The sequence below is a fragment of the Apteryx mantelli genome, chromosome 14 (assembly GCF_036417845.1).
Source record: "Apteryx mantelli isolate bAptMan1 chromosome 14, bAptMan1.hap1, whole genome shotgun sequence".
Lineage (NCBI taxonomy): Eukaryota > Metazoa > Chordata > Aves > Apterygiformes > Apterygidae > Apteryx > Apteryx mantelli.
Window position 1 is genome coordinate 21,049,421 of NC_089991.1, and position 19,031 is coordinate 21,068,451.

A 19,031-nucleotide genomic window follows, 5' to 3' on the forward strand; every position below is an offset into this window, starting at 1 on the left:
AGCATTCAGAGGCCACAAATCAGACCGGGTCGGGTCTCACTGTGCTGGTCTCACTGCACACAAAGCAGGAACCCTACAGGCGTACCCCAGCCTTGCCTCGAAAGGACAAGGGACAACTTTTTCAAGAGAAACAAAGAAACTTGGGAGTTTGAGGCCTCTTGAAACTCAAAGAGGTGACTGAGCTGACCAAGATACTTCTCTTACCTAAATTTTGCTCCCAGGCAGCATGGGAGAGATCTACTGGCAATTAATACTAATCTACCCAAAACCAAAGCACTTGCCAGAGGCTTGAATGAAAGTCTAGAGACTTGGGCTGGACAGGCTTTTGAGGGAAGGATTTCTGGAGAGTCATCTACATGCTGGGGGACCAGAAGCAAGCTGAAAATCAACAGCAGAAAGATGCAGTCTTTCCCAAAGTTGGCATCCAAATAAGATCTGTGTTTTGGGGATCCTGCTATGGCACGTGAGGTGGGTAACAGAGGTTGTGCCACCTCCTGGCCTCTCCCTCCTGAGCGAGCACCTCCATGATTCCCCTGGGTTTTCAGGTTACGAGTTCCCCTTTCCTCCATCGGGGAAATTTGCTCACCTTTAACGAAGCGTGGCTCATTAACGCGTCCACTGGAGCAGCTTGCATCCAAGCAGCGGTGCATCTGGCTGGGTCTCCAGCAGGGCCAGGAAAGCTGGCCGGGCAGCCAGCTCGCAGGGCTCAGCGCGCAACATCTCCTCGGCATGTGACAACGCCATTTGTTAGCAAAGTTGCGTCCACTGTCCTTTAGAAAACCCAGCCTCGTCCCCTGTCGCAGCCAGCCCTCGGCAACTGTTGCCATGGTTATTACATTTGAATGCTTTTCATCAAGAAGATGCTGCAACTGCTGAATTGTCTCTAGCACGAGTTATTTAGGAATAACTAGTTACAAACAGTAAGCAGGACTAACGGGCTCAAACTACGCACAGAAGCCAGTGATCCCTATTACTTTTGGTTTAATCCTGTGTCCTTTCTGGTCTTTGTCAGGTTCAGATTTGAAATACAGGTTAGGAGATAGGTAGAAAAGAATAAATGCTTCCTGAAGAGAAACACAGTTGTCTACGCAAGTAAATGAAAGGTCTCTCTTTATACCAAGCCTCTGCTTTTCAATCAATCATAAAGAGGTATAAGGAGGCACAGCAATAAACTGGAAAAAACATATAACCTCACCTGTCAGATTCAGGTGGCGAAATGAGATGTATTTTCCAGCTCCATCATGTTAATTGTTAATCAAGATATTACTGGCAAAACCCAAAATACGTACATCAGTCAAGGGGAGTAACTAATACCCCAGCGCTTTCATTCGGTGACGCGTGGCTTGCACCGGGCGGACGTGCCCTCCTCGGCAGACAAACCGCCGGGCTGCTCCTGCCCCCGAAGGCGAGAGCTGCTTTCATGGCAGGCACGAGGCCTCGGCTCTGGGAGGGGTGCCAGGGATCTGCGTTGAAAGGCAGACATTTTGAGCCAAATTTGAGACCCACTTTGGAGATCACAAAGGAAATTAATAAAGCCTGCTCCAGAAAGCAAAACCCATTTTGTTTAGCTGTCATTCAAAGCCTGGCAAAGTGACTGGGTAATAATGGCACTGGCCTCCTCCTGCAGATCTGGTCCCACAGCGCGTTCAGTTAGGCATTTAATGACATAAATGTCCTTTTCTACTCTGTTATCACTAGCTCTGCAGAGCCAGCCTGATATAGAGTTTGGGTGGAGAGGCTCATGCCACAAGACCTGAAAAAGCAGTGCAGCTAAAGGAGAGGCAGTTGCAGTTGACTCCAGCTTGTGCGTCCATCAGCAGCAGGATCTCCCAAAGCCCAGCTCATCACGGCCTAGGATGCACAGGGCAGGTGCTACCCAAGGCACTGGGGGCCCTCACCCCGGGGCAACCTCAAAAGGGAGGAAGACCTCAGCTTATTTCAGGAACCAGTGTTTAAGAGCCTAAGGGCAAGAAAAATGCATGAGCTGAAAGCCAAGCCCATCGCATGGAGGGTCAAGCAAACATGCCGTACTACGCCATGGAGCCCCCCAGCAGAGCAGGGCTGGGTTTTGAAAGGGTGTCTAACCAGGGATGCCCGGGGCTGGCTCAGGCTCTGAAAACAGGAGCCACAAGCCTGACTCGAGCCTGCTGTAACGCCTGCTTCTTCAGCCTCGGGTTCACCCATTTCCGCTGACAATCCTGTAGATCGCCAGGGGAGAGCTGCAGCCCACCGCGCAGCACTACCTCCATGGCACGCTGCGGTGCTCCTGCAAGCACGCCGCAGCACTGCACGCTGGCCACCCACAGAAGACGATGTCTTCCCCGCAAGAGTTAAATATTTTTTCAGCGTGCTAAAGTCAAGTAACTGAATTTATATTACATCAAGCCCAAAGAAATCTTGTTTCTGCCTTTTTTCTGAGTTTATCAAAAGAGACAGAAAAAGACTTCACTTATTCTAGCTAAACTAGCTGGATTTAAAGAAATTAAATTTGCCAGTTCATTAGTGTGCAACATAAAAATGAAAAATACATTTCTAATTCCTGATACACTAATCCACAATCCGCTGATCTGCAATCCCCCAAATCCCCAGGGAAAGAAAAGAAATTCCACAGCAGCCTCACGCTATTTCCCTAAGACTTCCCAGCCAGATCCTGCAGAAAGAGCTCACATTACCGAGCTTTCCTCCCTTTACAAAATACACCACGGCACATTTGCTGCCGTGCTACAGGGTATCATGAATAATGAAAATCAAATTGCACTTGTCAGAATAAATGAGCAATGGATGTTTTGTGAGGTGCCAGGCTTGATGCTTAGCATGTTTGCTCAACTCCTCATTGATCTGCAGCATCAGCTCATTTGCAGCAACCCTCCCACTCATTAGGGACAATTAGCAAGGTCCTGTTCAAGTTTGTAACTCTGAAGGGCTGCCACTGCATTGCAGGAAAGGGTGCTGGGTGCCTGTGAAAATGCTGCCCTGGCCGGGCCTAAGGCATTTCCACAGGGATGCTGGAGATGAGTCCATCTGTACCTTCCTCCAGCTCACGTGCTAGCATCCATGGAAGTTGCTCCTCATCAATTTTGCTCCAGGAAGATCAGTTCAAAGCACCTCTGCTCTAGGGGAGAGGGAATGGCAAGCAGACAGTTCTCGCTGGAGTACGCACCTGCCAAGCACACTCACAGTAATCGACCCCTTGGCCAGACTGCAGATGTTAAACCATGACCTCTGTGCTCAATATCAGCCTTCTACACCAAATCCTTCTTTACATTAATTTTAACCCCTCTGCCTCGTTCAACCAGCTAAGGTGGAGTTCTCATTCTTACCTCCAGCAGGTATCTTAGAAAAGCTTTAAAGGTGTGCATCTACAGATTCCAAAAATATCCACTAATGCCAAAGCCAATGCAGATAATACCACCTTGCACTTTTCCGCTACTGCCCTTTGACGGTGTGGGACCGCTTAGGCCAGCAGTCACACACACCCCTTCCACACCCTGGGGCAGATTCACCCGCTGCATTTCACAAAGAAGTGAATCTGCAGGACCCGAGGGAGCTTGCTCAGGTCGCCGGAGGAACACGAGTCCTGGGCAGCACCTGAAGCAGCTGCCCCCCGGCCCACGTTAACCACATTACTTCCCTACCTCCAAACTTCCATTCCCAAATTCATGCAACATCCCCCAGAAATACCCTACCCCCTCAGCAGTTCTGCTCCAGACCTCTGCAGTCGCACAAGGGCCATCAACGCACAGCTGGGGGGAGCTCGAGACTGGAGATAGCAGCTCATTAATAAAGCAGGCCGTGACACGCTAGGGACCCTGATAGGCCTTTTGATTTCTTTATGTATCACCATGGACCTGCACACTGCTTTCGCATCTCTTCCAGGAATAATATGGAGTGACACTTAGCACATCATTTCTTCCAGGTCCACACGGCAACCTGGAAGGTGACAACCCAGGACCCATCCCATTCCATCAAATGACATCTGCATTTCCTACACTGAGCTCCTCAGTCTGGACCTCGTGGACATTCAAGCTGGCTGGATTGTTCTCAAGACACTCACTGGGTAGGACCAAGCCCTGACTCCATTCGACTCTAAAGGGATTCAATTAATCATAAAGCCAATTCCATTTTGGGCTCCATCTGTCTTTATGCCTTCAGGGACTAATAATGCCTCACTGTGTGTTTTCACACACTAGCTGAACTGAAATTAAGAAAGATTTCAACATGAAGCACTCAAGAAGAAAACACATTTTTTGAAAGGAAAATTTCAGAGTCATTACCTTTGTCAGTTCGGAGAAAGCCACTGTTAAATAAAAAGAGCAGCAGGACGTTAATTGGAAAACAGTTCAGGTGAATTCCTGCTTGCTGCAAGACATACAAACACACTAAGGTCATATTTATGGGCTTCCATGACAGAGTATGTACGGAAATGTAACACAATCTACTTCCAAAGGGAGGTGAGAAACATGCAGAGGGAGATTAGAAACACCCACTTGTGCAGAAGCTGCCAAAACGCATTCTTGCATTAGCCACCCTGCTGCACTAGGCATGGACCAGAATTCGGAAACCCGTTTAAACTCTGTTACATAGACAGAATTAGCTAAAAAACGACGACCCTTGCGTCTCAGGACATAAGGGAGTTTTTAGCTGCTTAAGGCTAGGGGAGCCTCATCTGCACTTTACCATGTCACGTATTTTTGTTCCTCCCTCTGCAAAATCCAGCCTCAGGGGCCTTTAGACAGGACTGCATGTCCACTTTAATGAGGCAATTCCTACATTGATCTAGTGGTTTATACAAAGCAATAGCCCTAATCATTGATCTCAGCAATTGGGGCTAAGGATTAACAGCCTGTCCCCGGAAAGAGCCACCGTGGAGCCCTGCAGAGCCATACCACCCGTGCTGCGGGATTTTGCCACCTCCCCGGAGTGTCACTCCAGCAGCTCCTCCTTCACACACCAAGATGTCCTCTCACCAAAGGCCTGCTTTGGTGATAGCTGAGATTGACACGTGCAGGGATAGTCAAAATTCAGATCGGCTCCAGGATTATTAACAGAATTGGATAGGTACCGCTGGGCTTCAGAACCGAAAGAACTGAGAAAGAATCCTGAAAGTGGAAATAAAGAAGCGTGATTTAGAGTATTTGCCATGACCCATATATTGCATGGGTCCACCTAGCACCCATCTGACTGCTGGAAGAGTCCTTTAAACCTCCCATCCTCTATTTTCAGGGCATTCGAAAAAATAAAAGGAGAGACTGTCTGGAAAGTACGGTTGCAAAAAATTATGTGCTGCACTCCATGTTAAATTCATTAGGGACAAACCCAGAGAAAATCTGTGAGCACTGAAGTGCACTGGAGGGACAGCTAGACACTTGCGACACAAGCGGAGGCAGAACGCTTTGATGGCAGCCTCCTGGAACCAGCTGCAGTGCCTAGGAAACGTCTTCAGTGCAGCAGAAAGGACCGGTGACATACAGCACAGAGCATCTAGAGAACCAAATTCCTTTCAAAATCTGCTCAGCTCTCAGGCAGTCAGGTGTCAAGGGGCCACGACTTTGTGGGAAGTGGCTGTGCCAACATTTCTCAAGCTGATGAAGCGACTCCGAGGAGACTGGCGGGGAGGGGGTTGCCTATCTGTAGAGCTCCCGGGAGATGTTTCTCTACAACGGATTTGCTCCCCTGACTGGCAGGTCTCAGATGTCTGAGTTGCTGCTCCTACAGTCAAGAGAGTGAGTCATCCCCTTCAAAACACGCGACGCAGCTCTGAGAGCCGCTCATGGACATTTCCTTTTAAGCAGAAACAGGATCATATAAAATAAAGAGCAATCAAAATCCAGCTCACAAGAAGACGCAGAATGTCGGCACCTGAGGGAAGCACAAGTAATCAACAGTGATAGTGAGTTTCTTCAGAAAAAGATCATTTCGGATAAGCTGCTGGTTTTTCTCCATGGAAAGTCACCCTTTTCAGATACTTGGCAAGTCTTGAAGCGGGTGGTTGGAAGTGGTCTGGTGGAAGCCCTGAGGAACTGTCTTGGAGGATGACTAACCAAACTATTTCAATGGAGAAGGCTTCATTTTTTAAATCTTAAAACACATGAACAGACAGAAGAGGAAAAAAAAGTATCAAAGCACAGAATCTGGATGGTAGGCAGTCTGGAAGATGCCAACCTGGGAATGAGGTCACCTGCCCGGACTTGGGCAGTCAGGCCAGGCAAGGGCCAGTCTTAGACACCGTGAAAGCCTGTGGCTGCTGGCTCCTATTAGTTTGCCTCCTATGCAAGCTCTGGGTTCAGCAGCTCTGCTTTGCTCTCCTTCAACCCAAAGGGAAGCGCAGGGGAAAAGAAGAGGGCTAGTGAGTAATCGAAGCTAAACCCACCACTGCAGAAGACACGTGGATCCCCACAAGAGCTTAGGGCAGCCTCTTCGGACCTCTCTGAAAGCCTGATCATTCCCGCTGCAAGCTTGGATTCATCTGCTTTTGCATGCTTGCAGCATACAGCCTGCCAGCAATTAAATCCAACAAAAGCAGCAATCAGGAAAGGAGTAGAAGGGTGTGCACAGCAGGGCCTACACAGAAAGAGATGGGATCTGGATCCTCCTATATATATATATTCAGAGGATTGACGTAATCTCTAGGTCAGCTCTATCCACCCCAACTCCGCTCAGAACAGGTACGTAACTGAGGCTAGATCCTGCATTTCCTGCTTTCATTGTTCGTCTTTCTTCCACTCTTAGCTTCTTTGTTCTGTTCAATGCACTTTTCCAACCTCGTTTCTAAAACACATTAACAATGGGCTGCTACAGCATCCTGTACAACGTGATTAAAGAGTAGACCCAGATGCGTCTTCTTTGTGGAGCATTTTGCACCTATTACTTGGAGAGAATGCAGAGAATACGCGAAGTGGAAAAGTCACAGCAGGTCAGGAAAATAATGTAGGAGTTATGTAGGAAAATCTTTGAAGCTTGTGAAGCCATTAACTGAACACACAGGCTGTAGGAAAAAGGATAAACAGAAAACATGGATGAAGAATAAATAACAAGTGAAGCAACAAAGGAATACATGTTGCATCCAGTGATGAAACTGGGTCTACACTGGAACCAGGAAGTTTGAGCTTTTTTTTTTTTTTTTTTTTTTTTTCAGAAAGTGATTAGGTAACCAGGCTGAATGCATGTTTTAAATGGAAGCCACAATAAGTGGAATACTTTAGTGGAGAGCACACATTACACACTTACTAAATGAGAAGAGACAGAAACAACATGTTTCATATAATGCATGACCGAGCTGCGATGATTTTTTTCTGCAGGTTGTGACACCAACCTCCCTGCTAAAGACAGAGCGCAGCAAGAGCGGCTTCCCATTGCTCCCAGGCTCTGCCATTTCCGCAGGCAGCACCAGCTCTCCTGCCGCAGCTGCATTTTCAGGATTGGGAGTAGGGCTGTTTCACCCAAGTTTTACAACGGCAAGCGACTCAGGAAGAAATGACCTGCGCCATCACAGTTGAGCACCATAAAAACCAGCAAACGCAATGGATGGACACGACCAACCTCAGCGCTGCAGGCCCCCTACCCAACATACTTGGCTCCCGTGGGGAGTTTTGAGACCTGAGCCGTGAAGAGCAGGGGAGCACGGTCTGAGATTGCTCTGCTGTGGCACAAGAGCTAGGCACGCCGTGGGGCTCAACCAGGGGTACATCATCATGGAGCAGTCCCTGCGTTAGCACAGCCCAAACTCCAGCAAATCCAGCCCTGCCCGCGGCATGCCAGCAGTGGGCACTCCAGGCTCCAGGAGGTGACCAAGTCCACAGCACGCTTCCCCACCAGGTATCCAAGCTCTGCAGTATTGAGGAAACCCTTGTCCAGTTAAAGAAAGTCCAGAAACCAGCAAAGCTGGGCAATGCTGGGAGGGAAACCGCAGGTTTTCTCGTGGCTGCAACGCGAGGTGAGACCAAGCACGCTGCCAGCAGACCCGGCTCCAGCCTCAGCCGTCTGCAACCAAACTGAAACTACTTCACCTCTTCGTCCTCCTCGCTCGCACCACCAGCACTGCAAACCTCAAATTTGAGGGCTAGAAACATCCTCAACCTAAAAACAATCCTAATTCGGCTAAAATGTCCAGCTAATCTAGTAAACTTGCCAGCGGTAGCAGTCGCAGACCCTTGGGGAAACCCTATGTGGCACGGGACAAGCACACGACCCTGTCAGCTTCCCCAAACCAGCGCTGTATCTAGTATTTAAATTATCAAAACATTTATGAAAATGAAAACACGACCAAGCCTTTGATTCTAGATACTTCTCATGGGGTCTGCTCTCCCTTTCTTCCCGAGGGCACAAAGATGGCAGTTTACTGTTTTATTGTTAATTACACTTTCTTGTTATATTTCAGACACTGAAAAATGTTTAGGGATTTAGTCTTCTGTGTAATTACACATAATGATGAAACAGTTTTATACTGCACTGCAGTTTTTCTTCAGGTGTGAGTTCATTACCATTACAGAAAAAAAACCTGAGGTGACCCAATCAAATTAATTTGAAATTAAGCGCAGTGAGGCTGCTAACTCCGCACAAGTCGGGAGTTCAGATAAAAACAGAAGAGACAGTCCACATGGCAGGAAGTTTAAAGTAAGCAGGGAATCGAGGTAGAATTGCCTGAAAGGTAGCAAATGTAAGACGCTGTCAAAGCAGCCCACAGAACAAACAGTGAAAGTGAATAAAGAGATAGGAAAAGATTATAGCATGTAAAAAGAGAAGCTGGAGGAGGAAGGGACAAACATGAAGATGGATTTGAAATAAATGGGCAGGGGCAGCGCTTGTTAAGCTAACTAGATTTATTTCTCTGCCCAGAAATTCTTATGTCCTTAAGAGACCGGATCGAAGCGAGGTCTTTAATTTTAATTTTCTTGGCTTTATTGCTTTACACTAGGCCTTAATGTTATTTAACAGGAGTGAGTGTCAACCAGCTTCATTGCAAAGTCTGACTTATGTCAAAATCGTTAAATCGGGGGGGGGGGGGGGACGACTTTTTCCTCTTGACAAATACATCCTGAAGATGCAGAAATCAGGCGAGCTAGGAAGGTTGACACCACTGAAACGGTGATGGACGCGGTAGGGACAGGGGAGCCAGCACTCCTCCCCCCCCCCCAAAGGAAAGGGGATGAAAACGCAGAGGACAAGAGCCTAGACCTGCCACAAGCAGGTATCACGGTGCTGAGCAGCACCTAGGCGCCGCAGTACAGCAGCCTGCTGCAACGCACGGCGGGAGCAGAACCTCCTCAGGCTTTTCTCTTAAGCTCATCCCCAAAAGCAGATACATCTTTCACGTCTCTCTTTGCCTCGCCAAAGCCGTGAAAGCTCTAAACGTGCCTCGGGGCTGGCTGGCTGGCAACATATGAATAACGGTTATTGGGATGTTCTGGCATGCACTGCCACAGTTTAAGGGGTTTTGTCTCATGGGAAACGGAGAAGACAAATGAGCAAGAAGCAAGACAACGGCCTAACACGAGCTATCTCAAATGGACTCTCGAGGATGGTCACGAGGCATTGCCCAAGTTTAGCTGTGATGAGTTTACTTTCAAGTCTTTGCCAAGTCATTCATATATATATATATATATATATATATATATATGTAAATATATATTTTTAAATTATTCAGGGCCAAAACTGGCAACAGAGAGATCCCAATAGCTTTGGGCTCATTGGAAAAGCCATCCCTCCCTGGAGAGGCTGTGCCAGGGAGCTGCTGCCCTGGCATCGCAGCCAGCTGACACCTGGGTGCGAGGCCAGCCCCGGCCGCTGGTTGGGATGCAAGACGGACGCAAGCCCCGGCTGGCGGTTTGATTCCTTTCCCCCACTGCTCAGTTTGAACAATATTTGGAATTTAAGAGATTGGTCCAAATGCCACCAAGTCCAAAAGGGCCACCAGCAGGTGCCCCCACGCAGAATAAAAATACAGAGGTCTTTGAGAGCTCTGCCAAGACCAACCATCCTTCGTTCAACTGTAATCTCTTCCTCCCCAGCTCTGAACGCCGCTTTCCACCACATTTTTCTCCTCTCAAAATGCTGCTGCATGGGTGAGTTTCTAACTCCCCATTTGGGCCATGCCAGAATCTCACTTTTCGCTCTCTTCCCCATTCCCAATGAAATATAAACTGTTCCTCTTTGCTTGAAGGCCTCACAGCTTATCTTCTCTCCATCCTCATCTCTAATTCACCCCGACGCATATGGGGACCATTTGGGATAAAGCTTCAAGAGTGCATTTGATGTAATTATTCTCCCTTTGTAAACGGATTACAAAAATCTCTTTATAACAAAATATGAAAATGTTTAAATTATTGGTGTGGAAAAATGTTTCCTGGTGGCAAAGTTTTTACAAAAGTTGAGGTTTTAACATCACAAACATAATCCTTTCTGGCTAATATTTCCAGTCTTGTGAAACATCTAGCTACAAATTGTGCACAGGGGCCTTGCTGTGCTAAGAACAAAGGAAAATATTGCCTGTAAATAGCTTAGAGGACATCAGAAGACACTTCTCTCATCAGCAATCTTTTTAGCTTAATATAGCTCCTCTTTGCATAAAACATTGACATTTTTGCAATGTTTGGACCCAATGGTGCGAATGCTGATTGTCATCCTAAGATACTAGAGTGTACCTTCGAAAATACAGAAGAACATTTTACAGACAGTAGTTCTACTTGCCTCCAAAATGCTGTATCTTAATATTTCATACTTATATATATTTAAATGTTAGTACCACTGGATAAATGCTAACATGCTTTTATGCTAATGCAATCACTGAAAATCTAGATAATGTTGTGTATTGGCATATACTGTTAGTGAATTATGGATATCTAAATGTACAATCCCACATGCCTAGCAATTATTTTTGTTAGTGCATTTAACTTTTATTTGCAATCAGAGCACTCGAGGATTGTTCAAATGAAGTTTACTTTTGCAAACTGCTGAACAGAAAACATTTTGTTAAAGGTTTAAAAACAGTAAGCCTGTGAGGAGGTTACAGAGTTACAGTAAGGGCACCGCTCGGAAAACTCTAGCAGATGGAACAATGTTTGACTTGGTCACAGACTTGGCGATTAAGCCCAAAATGCCTAAAATGAAGGACATACAAGAGAAACAAGAGATGAAATCTTGATTTCTTTTGTACCTTCTTCCCAGTCAGAGGCACACAAATATGCAGGCAGATGGAGACTGGTAGGACAGCACCTATCCAGGCAATACCCGGGTGACCAGATGGGACGAGACCCTCTGCCTTGAGGACCAGACTCCCATGTGCTACAGCTGCTTGCACCAACAGTAGAAGTCAATGAAGGAAGAACTGTATCAGGAGGAAGAAGTCCTGACCTGCCTTTGCTGATGCTGTGACCTTGGCAGCCACATGGTCTGCTCAAGGAGCTGATCCATGTGAGAGCTTTTTTCTCCCCAGCCTAACCACATGAAGGCAGGGCTGGGAACGAATGGCCTGGCTCAGCACAACCACCCTTTTTACAGCAGCTGCATGTAAAACCACCATGAAACTAATGCCTGAAGGAAGGGAAGAAACCATTGGCTTGAGCCAACCTGGCTGGTTTTGCTTGAAGACACTTGGAAGGTGGCCGCAAACCCATCCGGCTAGCAGGAGGCTATTGCCCCTTGCACACACGGCTCAGTTCTGATGTCACCGGTTGTCATAGCCTGCCTGAGACACACTCGAAGTCTGCATGGGCAGAAGAAACCGCCTGCTACACACTGCCTTGTGCTTCACTTGCATTCCTTCCTCCACCTGCATCTCCCTGATGCCTTGTCTTATACTAAGATCTCATCTACTTACAGAAATTCTCATGCCTAAAAACACAGAGTTAAAAAAGTATAGTACCTTGTATGTAAGTGGAGGTAGAGGGGGATTTTGTACTTATTCCAGCAAACTTAATCACTGCATAGGAAGGGGAATACCTATGGGAGCATATATGGTACATCTGCATGCAAAGTAGGACCTGACACCAGCACCAGGCATATGAGTACGGAACAGATCATGTCCTCAGTGAGCTGTGCCACCTCTGGGCATGAGTAGGACTCACCAAGTCCTACTATTTGACCCAGGCTCCTAGGAACAAACATGATGGAAGGAAATAACAACAGCCCTCTCAGAAGAACACAACAGAAAACGTGGAGAGCGAAGCACCTAAAATGCCTCCAGTGGTTGAAATGGAGCACAGAATAAACTGAGGAAATGTATGAACAAACAAATTAACCAGAAAGCACAAAGTAGACAAGTTGGCATGTAGGTGTCTATTGAATAAGAAAGCTTAAGCACAGCAAGGAAAGAAACCAAGCATAATATTCCTCACATTTTGGAACCGAGCTCTCAGACAATGAATCATCTGAGCCACTTAATATTACCACCTGTCAGAATGTCCTTTAAAAAAAAGCAGCTAAAAGTATCCAAAGCAGTATTTGAATATTTTCATATTAGAAAAGATACAGTCTCTGTCCAAACAGAGGCATTTGCAATTAAGTGAGAAACATTACCCCAAAGCATTAGTTTAAGGCCACTGATACATGCATATATCATGGAATGGTGACTTTCTTGAGTCCTAATTGTGTCACATTACCTAAATCAGGAAAGATGTGATTTAATACTTCTCTTTATTTTGCAGGTTGCCTCCAAATGTTTCTAGAGTTTCTGCATGATTTTCTCTTTAGGAAGCATAGAATAAAGAGTCTACATGCTATCAAAGAACCTAACAAAGCAATTACAGATATTGTTTCAAATGCTAAGATATGTCAGAATATGAAGAAAGTGTCTGTGTTTCTGATATGAAAGAATATATCTTACTGTGACCAGTAAGTCAAGCTCTGTTTCAAACTACGAGAAAGATCCTTTTCTGGTGTAAATCAGTGCAACTGCTGCTGTCAGTGAAGCCATATTAATTTACACATGCTGAGGACCAACTGCATTGTATGCAAGATTGCAAAAGAAACGCAGATTTTTAGACTGTATATTAGACTAAGTGATAAATAATTTATAATGGTGGAGAAAGCAATCATATTTTTAGACACAGAAATAGGCAGATATAATGGCCCTAGCTTTCAATCTTCACTCTGCGTTCCTGACCTTGAATTCTGGGCCTGTCCAACGCCTTTCTAAAGTCTCCATGCACGTGAATGTGCAGCACATAGCTATGTATAAACACATACATGCGCACGCAACAAAACCCAAAAGCCAGTAAAACAAAAAGGCCATCAATAAAACCCAATGGGCCTATGCAGAACAGCCTGTACCACTGCATACCACCGTTCAGTCCAAGGAAAACTGGCTCCTTTAGGTGGAGGACATCGCTCCATCAATACCAAACATGCCTCCCATCAGCCTGCTCTTGGCTCAGCCTCTTGACACCCATTCCCTCCCAGTCTAATGACACCCCTCGAGGTTATGCCTGTGGGGCAGAGCTATGTGTCTGCTGGGGCAAAAAAACCCTCAAAAGACCACAGTAGTTGCTATGTCTCCAAAATCACCGTCGCACAACTCTGAAGCAGACCAGGCACAGGGAGCAGAAGGGAGCTCTCTGCGGCGCTTGTAACTGCATCATCCTTGAAACCTCCCCTGAAAAAGGGCTGCTGAGGGAAGGGGAGGCAGAACTGTTCCCCTCGGACTTTGTAAAAGTGAGGAGCCTGGGGGGGGGGGGGGGGGGGGGAAATCAAGGAACAATCACAGGTTTCTATGCTGAATTATTTCCAGCTGAGTCTAACGAGCAGGGTGAGGACACACCGAAGAGCAGAGTGGAGAAAGCAATAGGCTGCAAGGAAAGGTCCAGGCGGTGGAGAAAACATTTTGCTTGGGTTTGTTGTCACCAGTCAATCCATTAGAGAGGTGAAGAGAAGCACATAGGCTGCCTGGTCTCCTAAGGCTCCTTTTCCCTTTCCACCCAGCCCTTGAGGACACATCTCACCTGGACAGCGCAGCTCCCAGCACGAAGGCAGCGTGTTCCTTGAGTATGGCCTCTGTGCTGTTCAACCCATTAATCACCAGCTGAAGTCCACCCAAGGAAAGGAAGTCTTTAGCATTGTCCACCTGTGAAAGAACAGGTTTCCCCATCAGTATGAAGCTTAACATGCCGCCAAAGGCCTCGACAATTTGTCAAGACCGTCTTGTTTCAGAATGAACAGCATCAATTCTTCTTTCCCTCGGTTTTAAAAGCAATTCAGAACTAACAGAAAAAGATCTTGGCTCGCATTTCATACAATCCTGCCTGTGAGCAATGCATGTCATGTTTGCAGAAACACTGTCTACTGACAGGTGGCTATTATCAAATGCAGAAAGCATCACTGAAAACTCAAATACTTTGATTAGCTATCAAAACTTCCCTTGACACATGTTGCAGTAATTCAGGAAATCCGACAATGTCAAACCAAAAAAACCCAACAGTTGTCTGCTCTCTCACCTGAGAAGGCCATTACAGCGAACCGGGGAATTGTTATGTTTTACAGATGCAAAAACAGAGCTGTAATTGTGGCGCCAGGAGTTAGAAACGTTTAAGAGCCTGTCAGCAGCAATGGCACATCAACATCATCTCCTCAGCTTCTGCTCCCAGCAAGGCGCCCAAGCTAGTCCAGGCATTTGTCATTAACACAGTCTGCAGCTTCACGGGAGCGTGCAAAGGAAAAAGCCAGTCCCTATTTGAAAGGGTGAGCAAGACATTTTCCCTGAGGGCAGACGATCCCGTAAATTTTCTAAAGCAGACAACGTTGGACTAACTGCCACTAGGGAAAAAGCATAAGGACTAGTGGGAATTCCTCCAGTAAATTCATCATACTTTAACTTTAAACAGACTCAGGGCTAACCAGACAAAATCACGGCGGACATCTGTTCTTCAAGAGAACATCAGAAAAGGGCTCTGAGTGGTTTGCAAACAAAATTGGGAGAAACAGTGAAGAGTGCTTCAAGTACAAAATTCAGTCCAAAGTCAAAGTGATGCATTTTGTTTTTAAAGGATTTTAAACAAGCTTAAAAGGGAATCTCTAAAGAATTTTCAAAATTGCTTGTGCAAAGAATTTGGGTTTTTTTTTTTAGAATTCCAACATTTCTCTTTCATGAAAAACACGAAGACAACAGCATATGTCGCAGTCGGAAATGGAATATAAAAACGAGTATCAGCTGGGTAAAACGACCTTTCCAGTTTTAGTACACAGACTGAAGTGATGGGGTAATACAGAATAAACACCACAAATGGTGCAGAATATGTCAGACTAACATATTTTCCAAGTTTGAACGATCTCTCTTTTAGTAAACAGTGATTTTTATGCTTAGAGTTATTTTTATCTTGACTGTGTACCTTCCCCAAAATTGGCCACGAGTCAGATATTTAAGATGCTCAAGAGAACGAAGAAACTACTTAGCTCAATGTCCTACGGGCCTTTAGCAAAGCATGAACTGGGGAGCTACACGTCATCTGCTGTTCACAACGGGACAACACCTGAGCATCCTCCAGCCACTCGCTGCCCCCCTGCAAAGCTGACGATAGAAAATGGGTCCGTCGAGGTCTCCTGTAGATCATTCGGGATTTGTAGCAGCATTTTCATCCTTTCAGACCCTATTCTTTTAACTGTTACTACAAACTGGCCCCGAGATACCTCTTGCCTTTCTGACGGTCAGTCTTTGTCTAGACGGAAATATATGCAGCAATCTAAATTAGTCTACCAGGCTGCTTTTATGGCTCAACTCGCTGTAAAAACTCTGAGGCTGTTTTAAAATTGGGTTTAGAAGTTTGTTTTCACTCACGACGGAAAAAGTCTAGTTAGCCAACGCTGTATCGGTCTGCTGGTTCACGATAAAACGCCGTGCCACGGAGAGGTTTACATTCAGCGTCGGCTGCGGCAAAACCGATTGTCACCGCGTCCTCATCGGAAATCGGGTCCTTTCGGCTAGCTCTAGTTCCAGCAGAGACCTTTCTTGATTCCAGAATATAGATTGCAATGCAAAACACATTTTCAAGGTGTATTTAATTTTTAAACCTCTGTTTTTGTCTGCTGGAGTCTGTTGCGAGAGCTACTTCTCCTTCACCATCAAAAAAAACAAAACAAAAACAAAAAAAAAAGCCCAAACCCAACAAACTTGAAAGGCTGAAGCTCCCTGGGGAGCGGGGAAGGCGCTGCAGGGCTGCTGGGAAGCAGTCAGCCTGCACCTTGCTTCAGTCTGCCGAAAACAGCTCAAAAGCAAGCCGGAGATCAAAAGAGCTCTGGGGTAGAGCCCCCGCGCAAGGCTGGAGGGCAGAGGGCTGCAAGAAGAGCAAACACGACAGCAGCTATTCAGGGAGCAGCTTCAAATGGGAGGAGAAGGAAAACGGGGAGAGGAGCTGGGAGAGCAAACGATGGAAAACGAGAGGGGAAAAGCGGCATGTCACCCGTACGGAGCGGGGAGGAAACCAGCCATGAAGCATGGCGCAGCCTGGCAGCGGAGGGAAGAGGGAAAGATAAGGAGAGCAAATAATTGCGGGAAAGAGCCTGCAGAGCGTGTGAAGGGGCCCGGGCGCCGCACACGGCTGCACAAGCACCGTGAACTCTGTTTATAAAGGAGTTATGCTCCGGCCTCTTCATATTTGCATTTGGGTTTTTATGCATTACGGACAACCTAGCAAGCAAAGCTCCCCGCTCTCTCCCCGAAACGGGCTCTGCGACATGCCAGGGTGAATTGCGACCCACGCGGAGCATAGAGCCGGCACCCAAAAGCCGAGCGCACGCCGAGCCCCGGGGCTGAGCCCCCGAGAGCCGGGGAGCGCGTCTGCCCCCGCGGAGCTGAGAGCGAGCCTTCGTCAGCGGCCCGGAGCCGAGCTATTAGCAGACGCGGTGGCTAACTACCGTGCGAAAGGAGGCCGGCACGGCCTTCCCGCGTCCCTCCGGGAAAGAGGGCGCCGTCAGGGCCCCCCGCCGCGCTCCCCACACCTGCGGGGCTTCCAGCGCCACGCGGGGAGTCTCCCAGGCCGGCCTCCCCGCCATTTCCCTCTTTCTGACCCATTTGACGGTGGATGCGGCGCGGGGGCCGGTTCCCTGCCGTACCGGCCTGTCCAAGCCACAGCAGCCTCAAATCGTCCCACCCCGTGCTTTACGCAGGCAGGGTTTTTTGCTGGAACAGCCCAGAACATTACGCTGAAACCCAAGTCCTCGCGGGGCTGCTTTTTAGCACGCTGGCACCCTTAACCAGACCGAATTAGCCCCGAGCATAAATATTAAGCTCTTTGGGCGACCATTGTTCATGCTTATTCTGAGTCAGAGAGACGCCGGCAGCGAAACAAAAGTGTTTCGAACAAACAGCAAGGAACCCCCTGCATGAATAGGGTAGAGACTGAGCGTGGAAACCCAACACAAAGAGCCCTGGGAAAATAAAAAAAACCCTTTTATTAACTCATACACAGACTCCATCTTTCATCAGCCTGTTCCTTCAGCTGACTTCTCAAGGAACATGTCTGTTTTTTAATAAATGTCATTCCAGAGAAAGGTCTTGTGCTACCGTCTCTCAAGAGTTATCTCTTTTATCCACCCTGTGAAACGATAGAGTCGCTGGACCGGCTGGCTTCACCTCTCCGCTGGCTCCAGGTGGAACGCAGCAGGCCCACCAACCTCCAGGTGATGCAGGAGCACAGTGGGTCTCCAAGCAGAGACCGCCACCAAGGCGGCTGCTAGACTGGGGAAACACTTCAGGAACAAGGGCGCAACGTTGGCTGGGATGGGGGGAACCTCCAGCCCTTCCACGCAAGGCGCAACGCAGCCGCGAGCCCTCGAGGCCCGGCCACGCGACCGAGTCCCCGCAGCACGGCAAGCACAGCCGAGGAGAGCCTGTGCGCCCAGCCAGCCCGTGGCAAACAGGAGGCAAAAACGTGCGAGAGATTTCGGGAGGAAAATAAATAAATAAGTAAAACAAAAAATGTGCAAGCAAAAAACAGCAAGAGAGATTTCAGGAAATATATTCCACCGCGCACACAGTCAATTAGCAGGGCTCAGCTGATGCTCAGCAGCTTCCCGTGTGCCTGAGCCTTCAGTCACTTCTGACATCGGCCCAGCTGCGAGAGGCGCTCTACACACCGTTTCGTAGTCACACTGAGACAAAATGTAGGCTTTTGGGTGTCTGTCATCTTGCTCGGTATAAAGGCCTTCTCAGTGAATTTGATGCAGAGAGACCTACCTAACCACAGATGCCTTTCATGGAAGAAGAGAGAAAATAATTTTTTAAAATAAAGCAGCCACCACTATACTTACCTTAAAATGGCAATTAAAACCCATTTTCACAAAATAACCAGCACATAAAAGAAAAAGAGAAAGGGAAAAAAAGGCCGAGAACAGACAACTATTCAGGGAATGCTAACCCATAGGTAACTGCTCACTATTGTTAAGAGTGATGATATATATGAGAACCTGGACATAAAATAAGCTTGCAGTAGCCCTCTGCCATCTCTTATTGTCCCAAAATTATGATAATTAAGCAAATTGTATTATCTGATACTAATAAGAAAAATAAGACCACATTTACGATACCATATTCCCTGGATTTTACATGGTAGTTACTAATGCTTTTTGGTTACCTGATGAACATAATATTCAAGATCATAGAGCGCCGCTACTTTTTCATCCAGCGTAGAAGCAGAGCTGTTGAATTTGCCGATTAATTTAACCATGATTTCATAATCTGTTTCCAACTTCACATTCAGCTTTTCAAACTCCTCCTTCAGCTGCTCTATGGGACGGAACTTCTTCCTCACCTCTTCCTCATGGGCCTTGGAAAGGGCAGACGAAAACCAGATATGAAGCCAGGTGAGAAAACAGTCCTGAAGGAACAAGTCATCTCAGAAACAACCCCCAGCCCCTACATTATTTACAAGGTGAACGTGGCTGTCTCGGCAACTGGATTTATCGCTATGCTTTGGAGATGGAGGGGCAGAGCTGGAAGGTGCCTAGGTTCCCCTGGGAGAAGGTGTCAGATGCAAAGTCTGAGAGGACTTCTGCTCAGGTCAAGCCTCTCGGCTGCTTGTGATGCTTCCTACCACCTGACTTGCCAT

At 47.1% G+C, this 19,031-nt stretch overlaps 1 protein-coding gene across 3 annotated transcripts in view; it reads right to left on the reverse strand.

Moving 5' to 3' along the window:
• SIL1 (SIL1 nucleotide exchange factor) overlaps positions 1–19,031 on the reverse strand; it is a 115,367-nt gene that overhangs the window by 25,154 nt on the left and 71,182 nt on the right. For all 3 annotated transcript variants that reach the window (XM_067304787.1, XM_067304786.1, XM_013946929.2), the window contains exons 6-7: positions 18,558–18,749; positions 13,935–14,056 (exon numbers count right to left, since the gene is read on the reverse strand). In XM_067304787.1, coding sequence (XP_067160888.1) covers positions 13,935–14,056; positions 18,558–18,749 — 314 coding nt within the window. The remainder of the gene's footprint in view (positions 1–13,934; positions 14,057–18,557; positions 18,750–19,031) is intronic.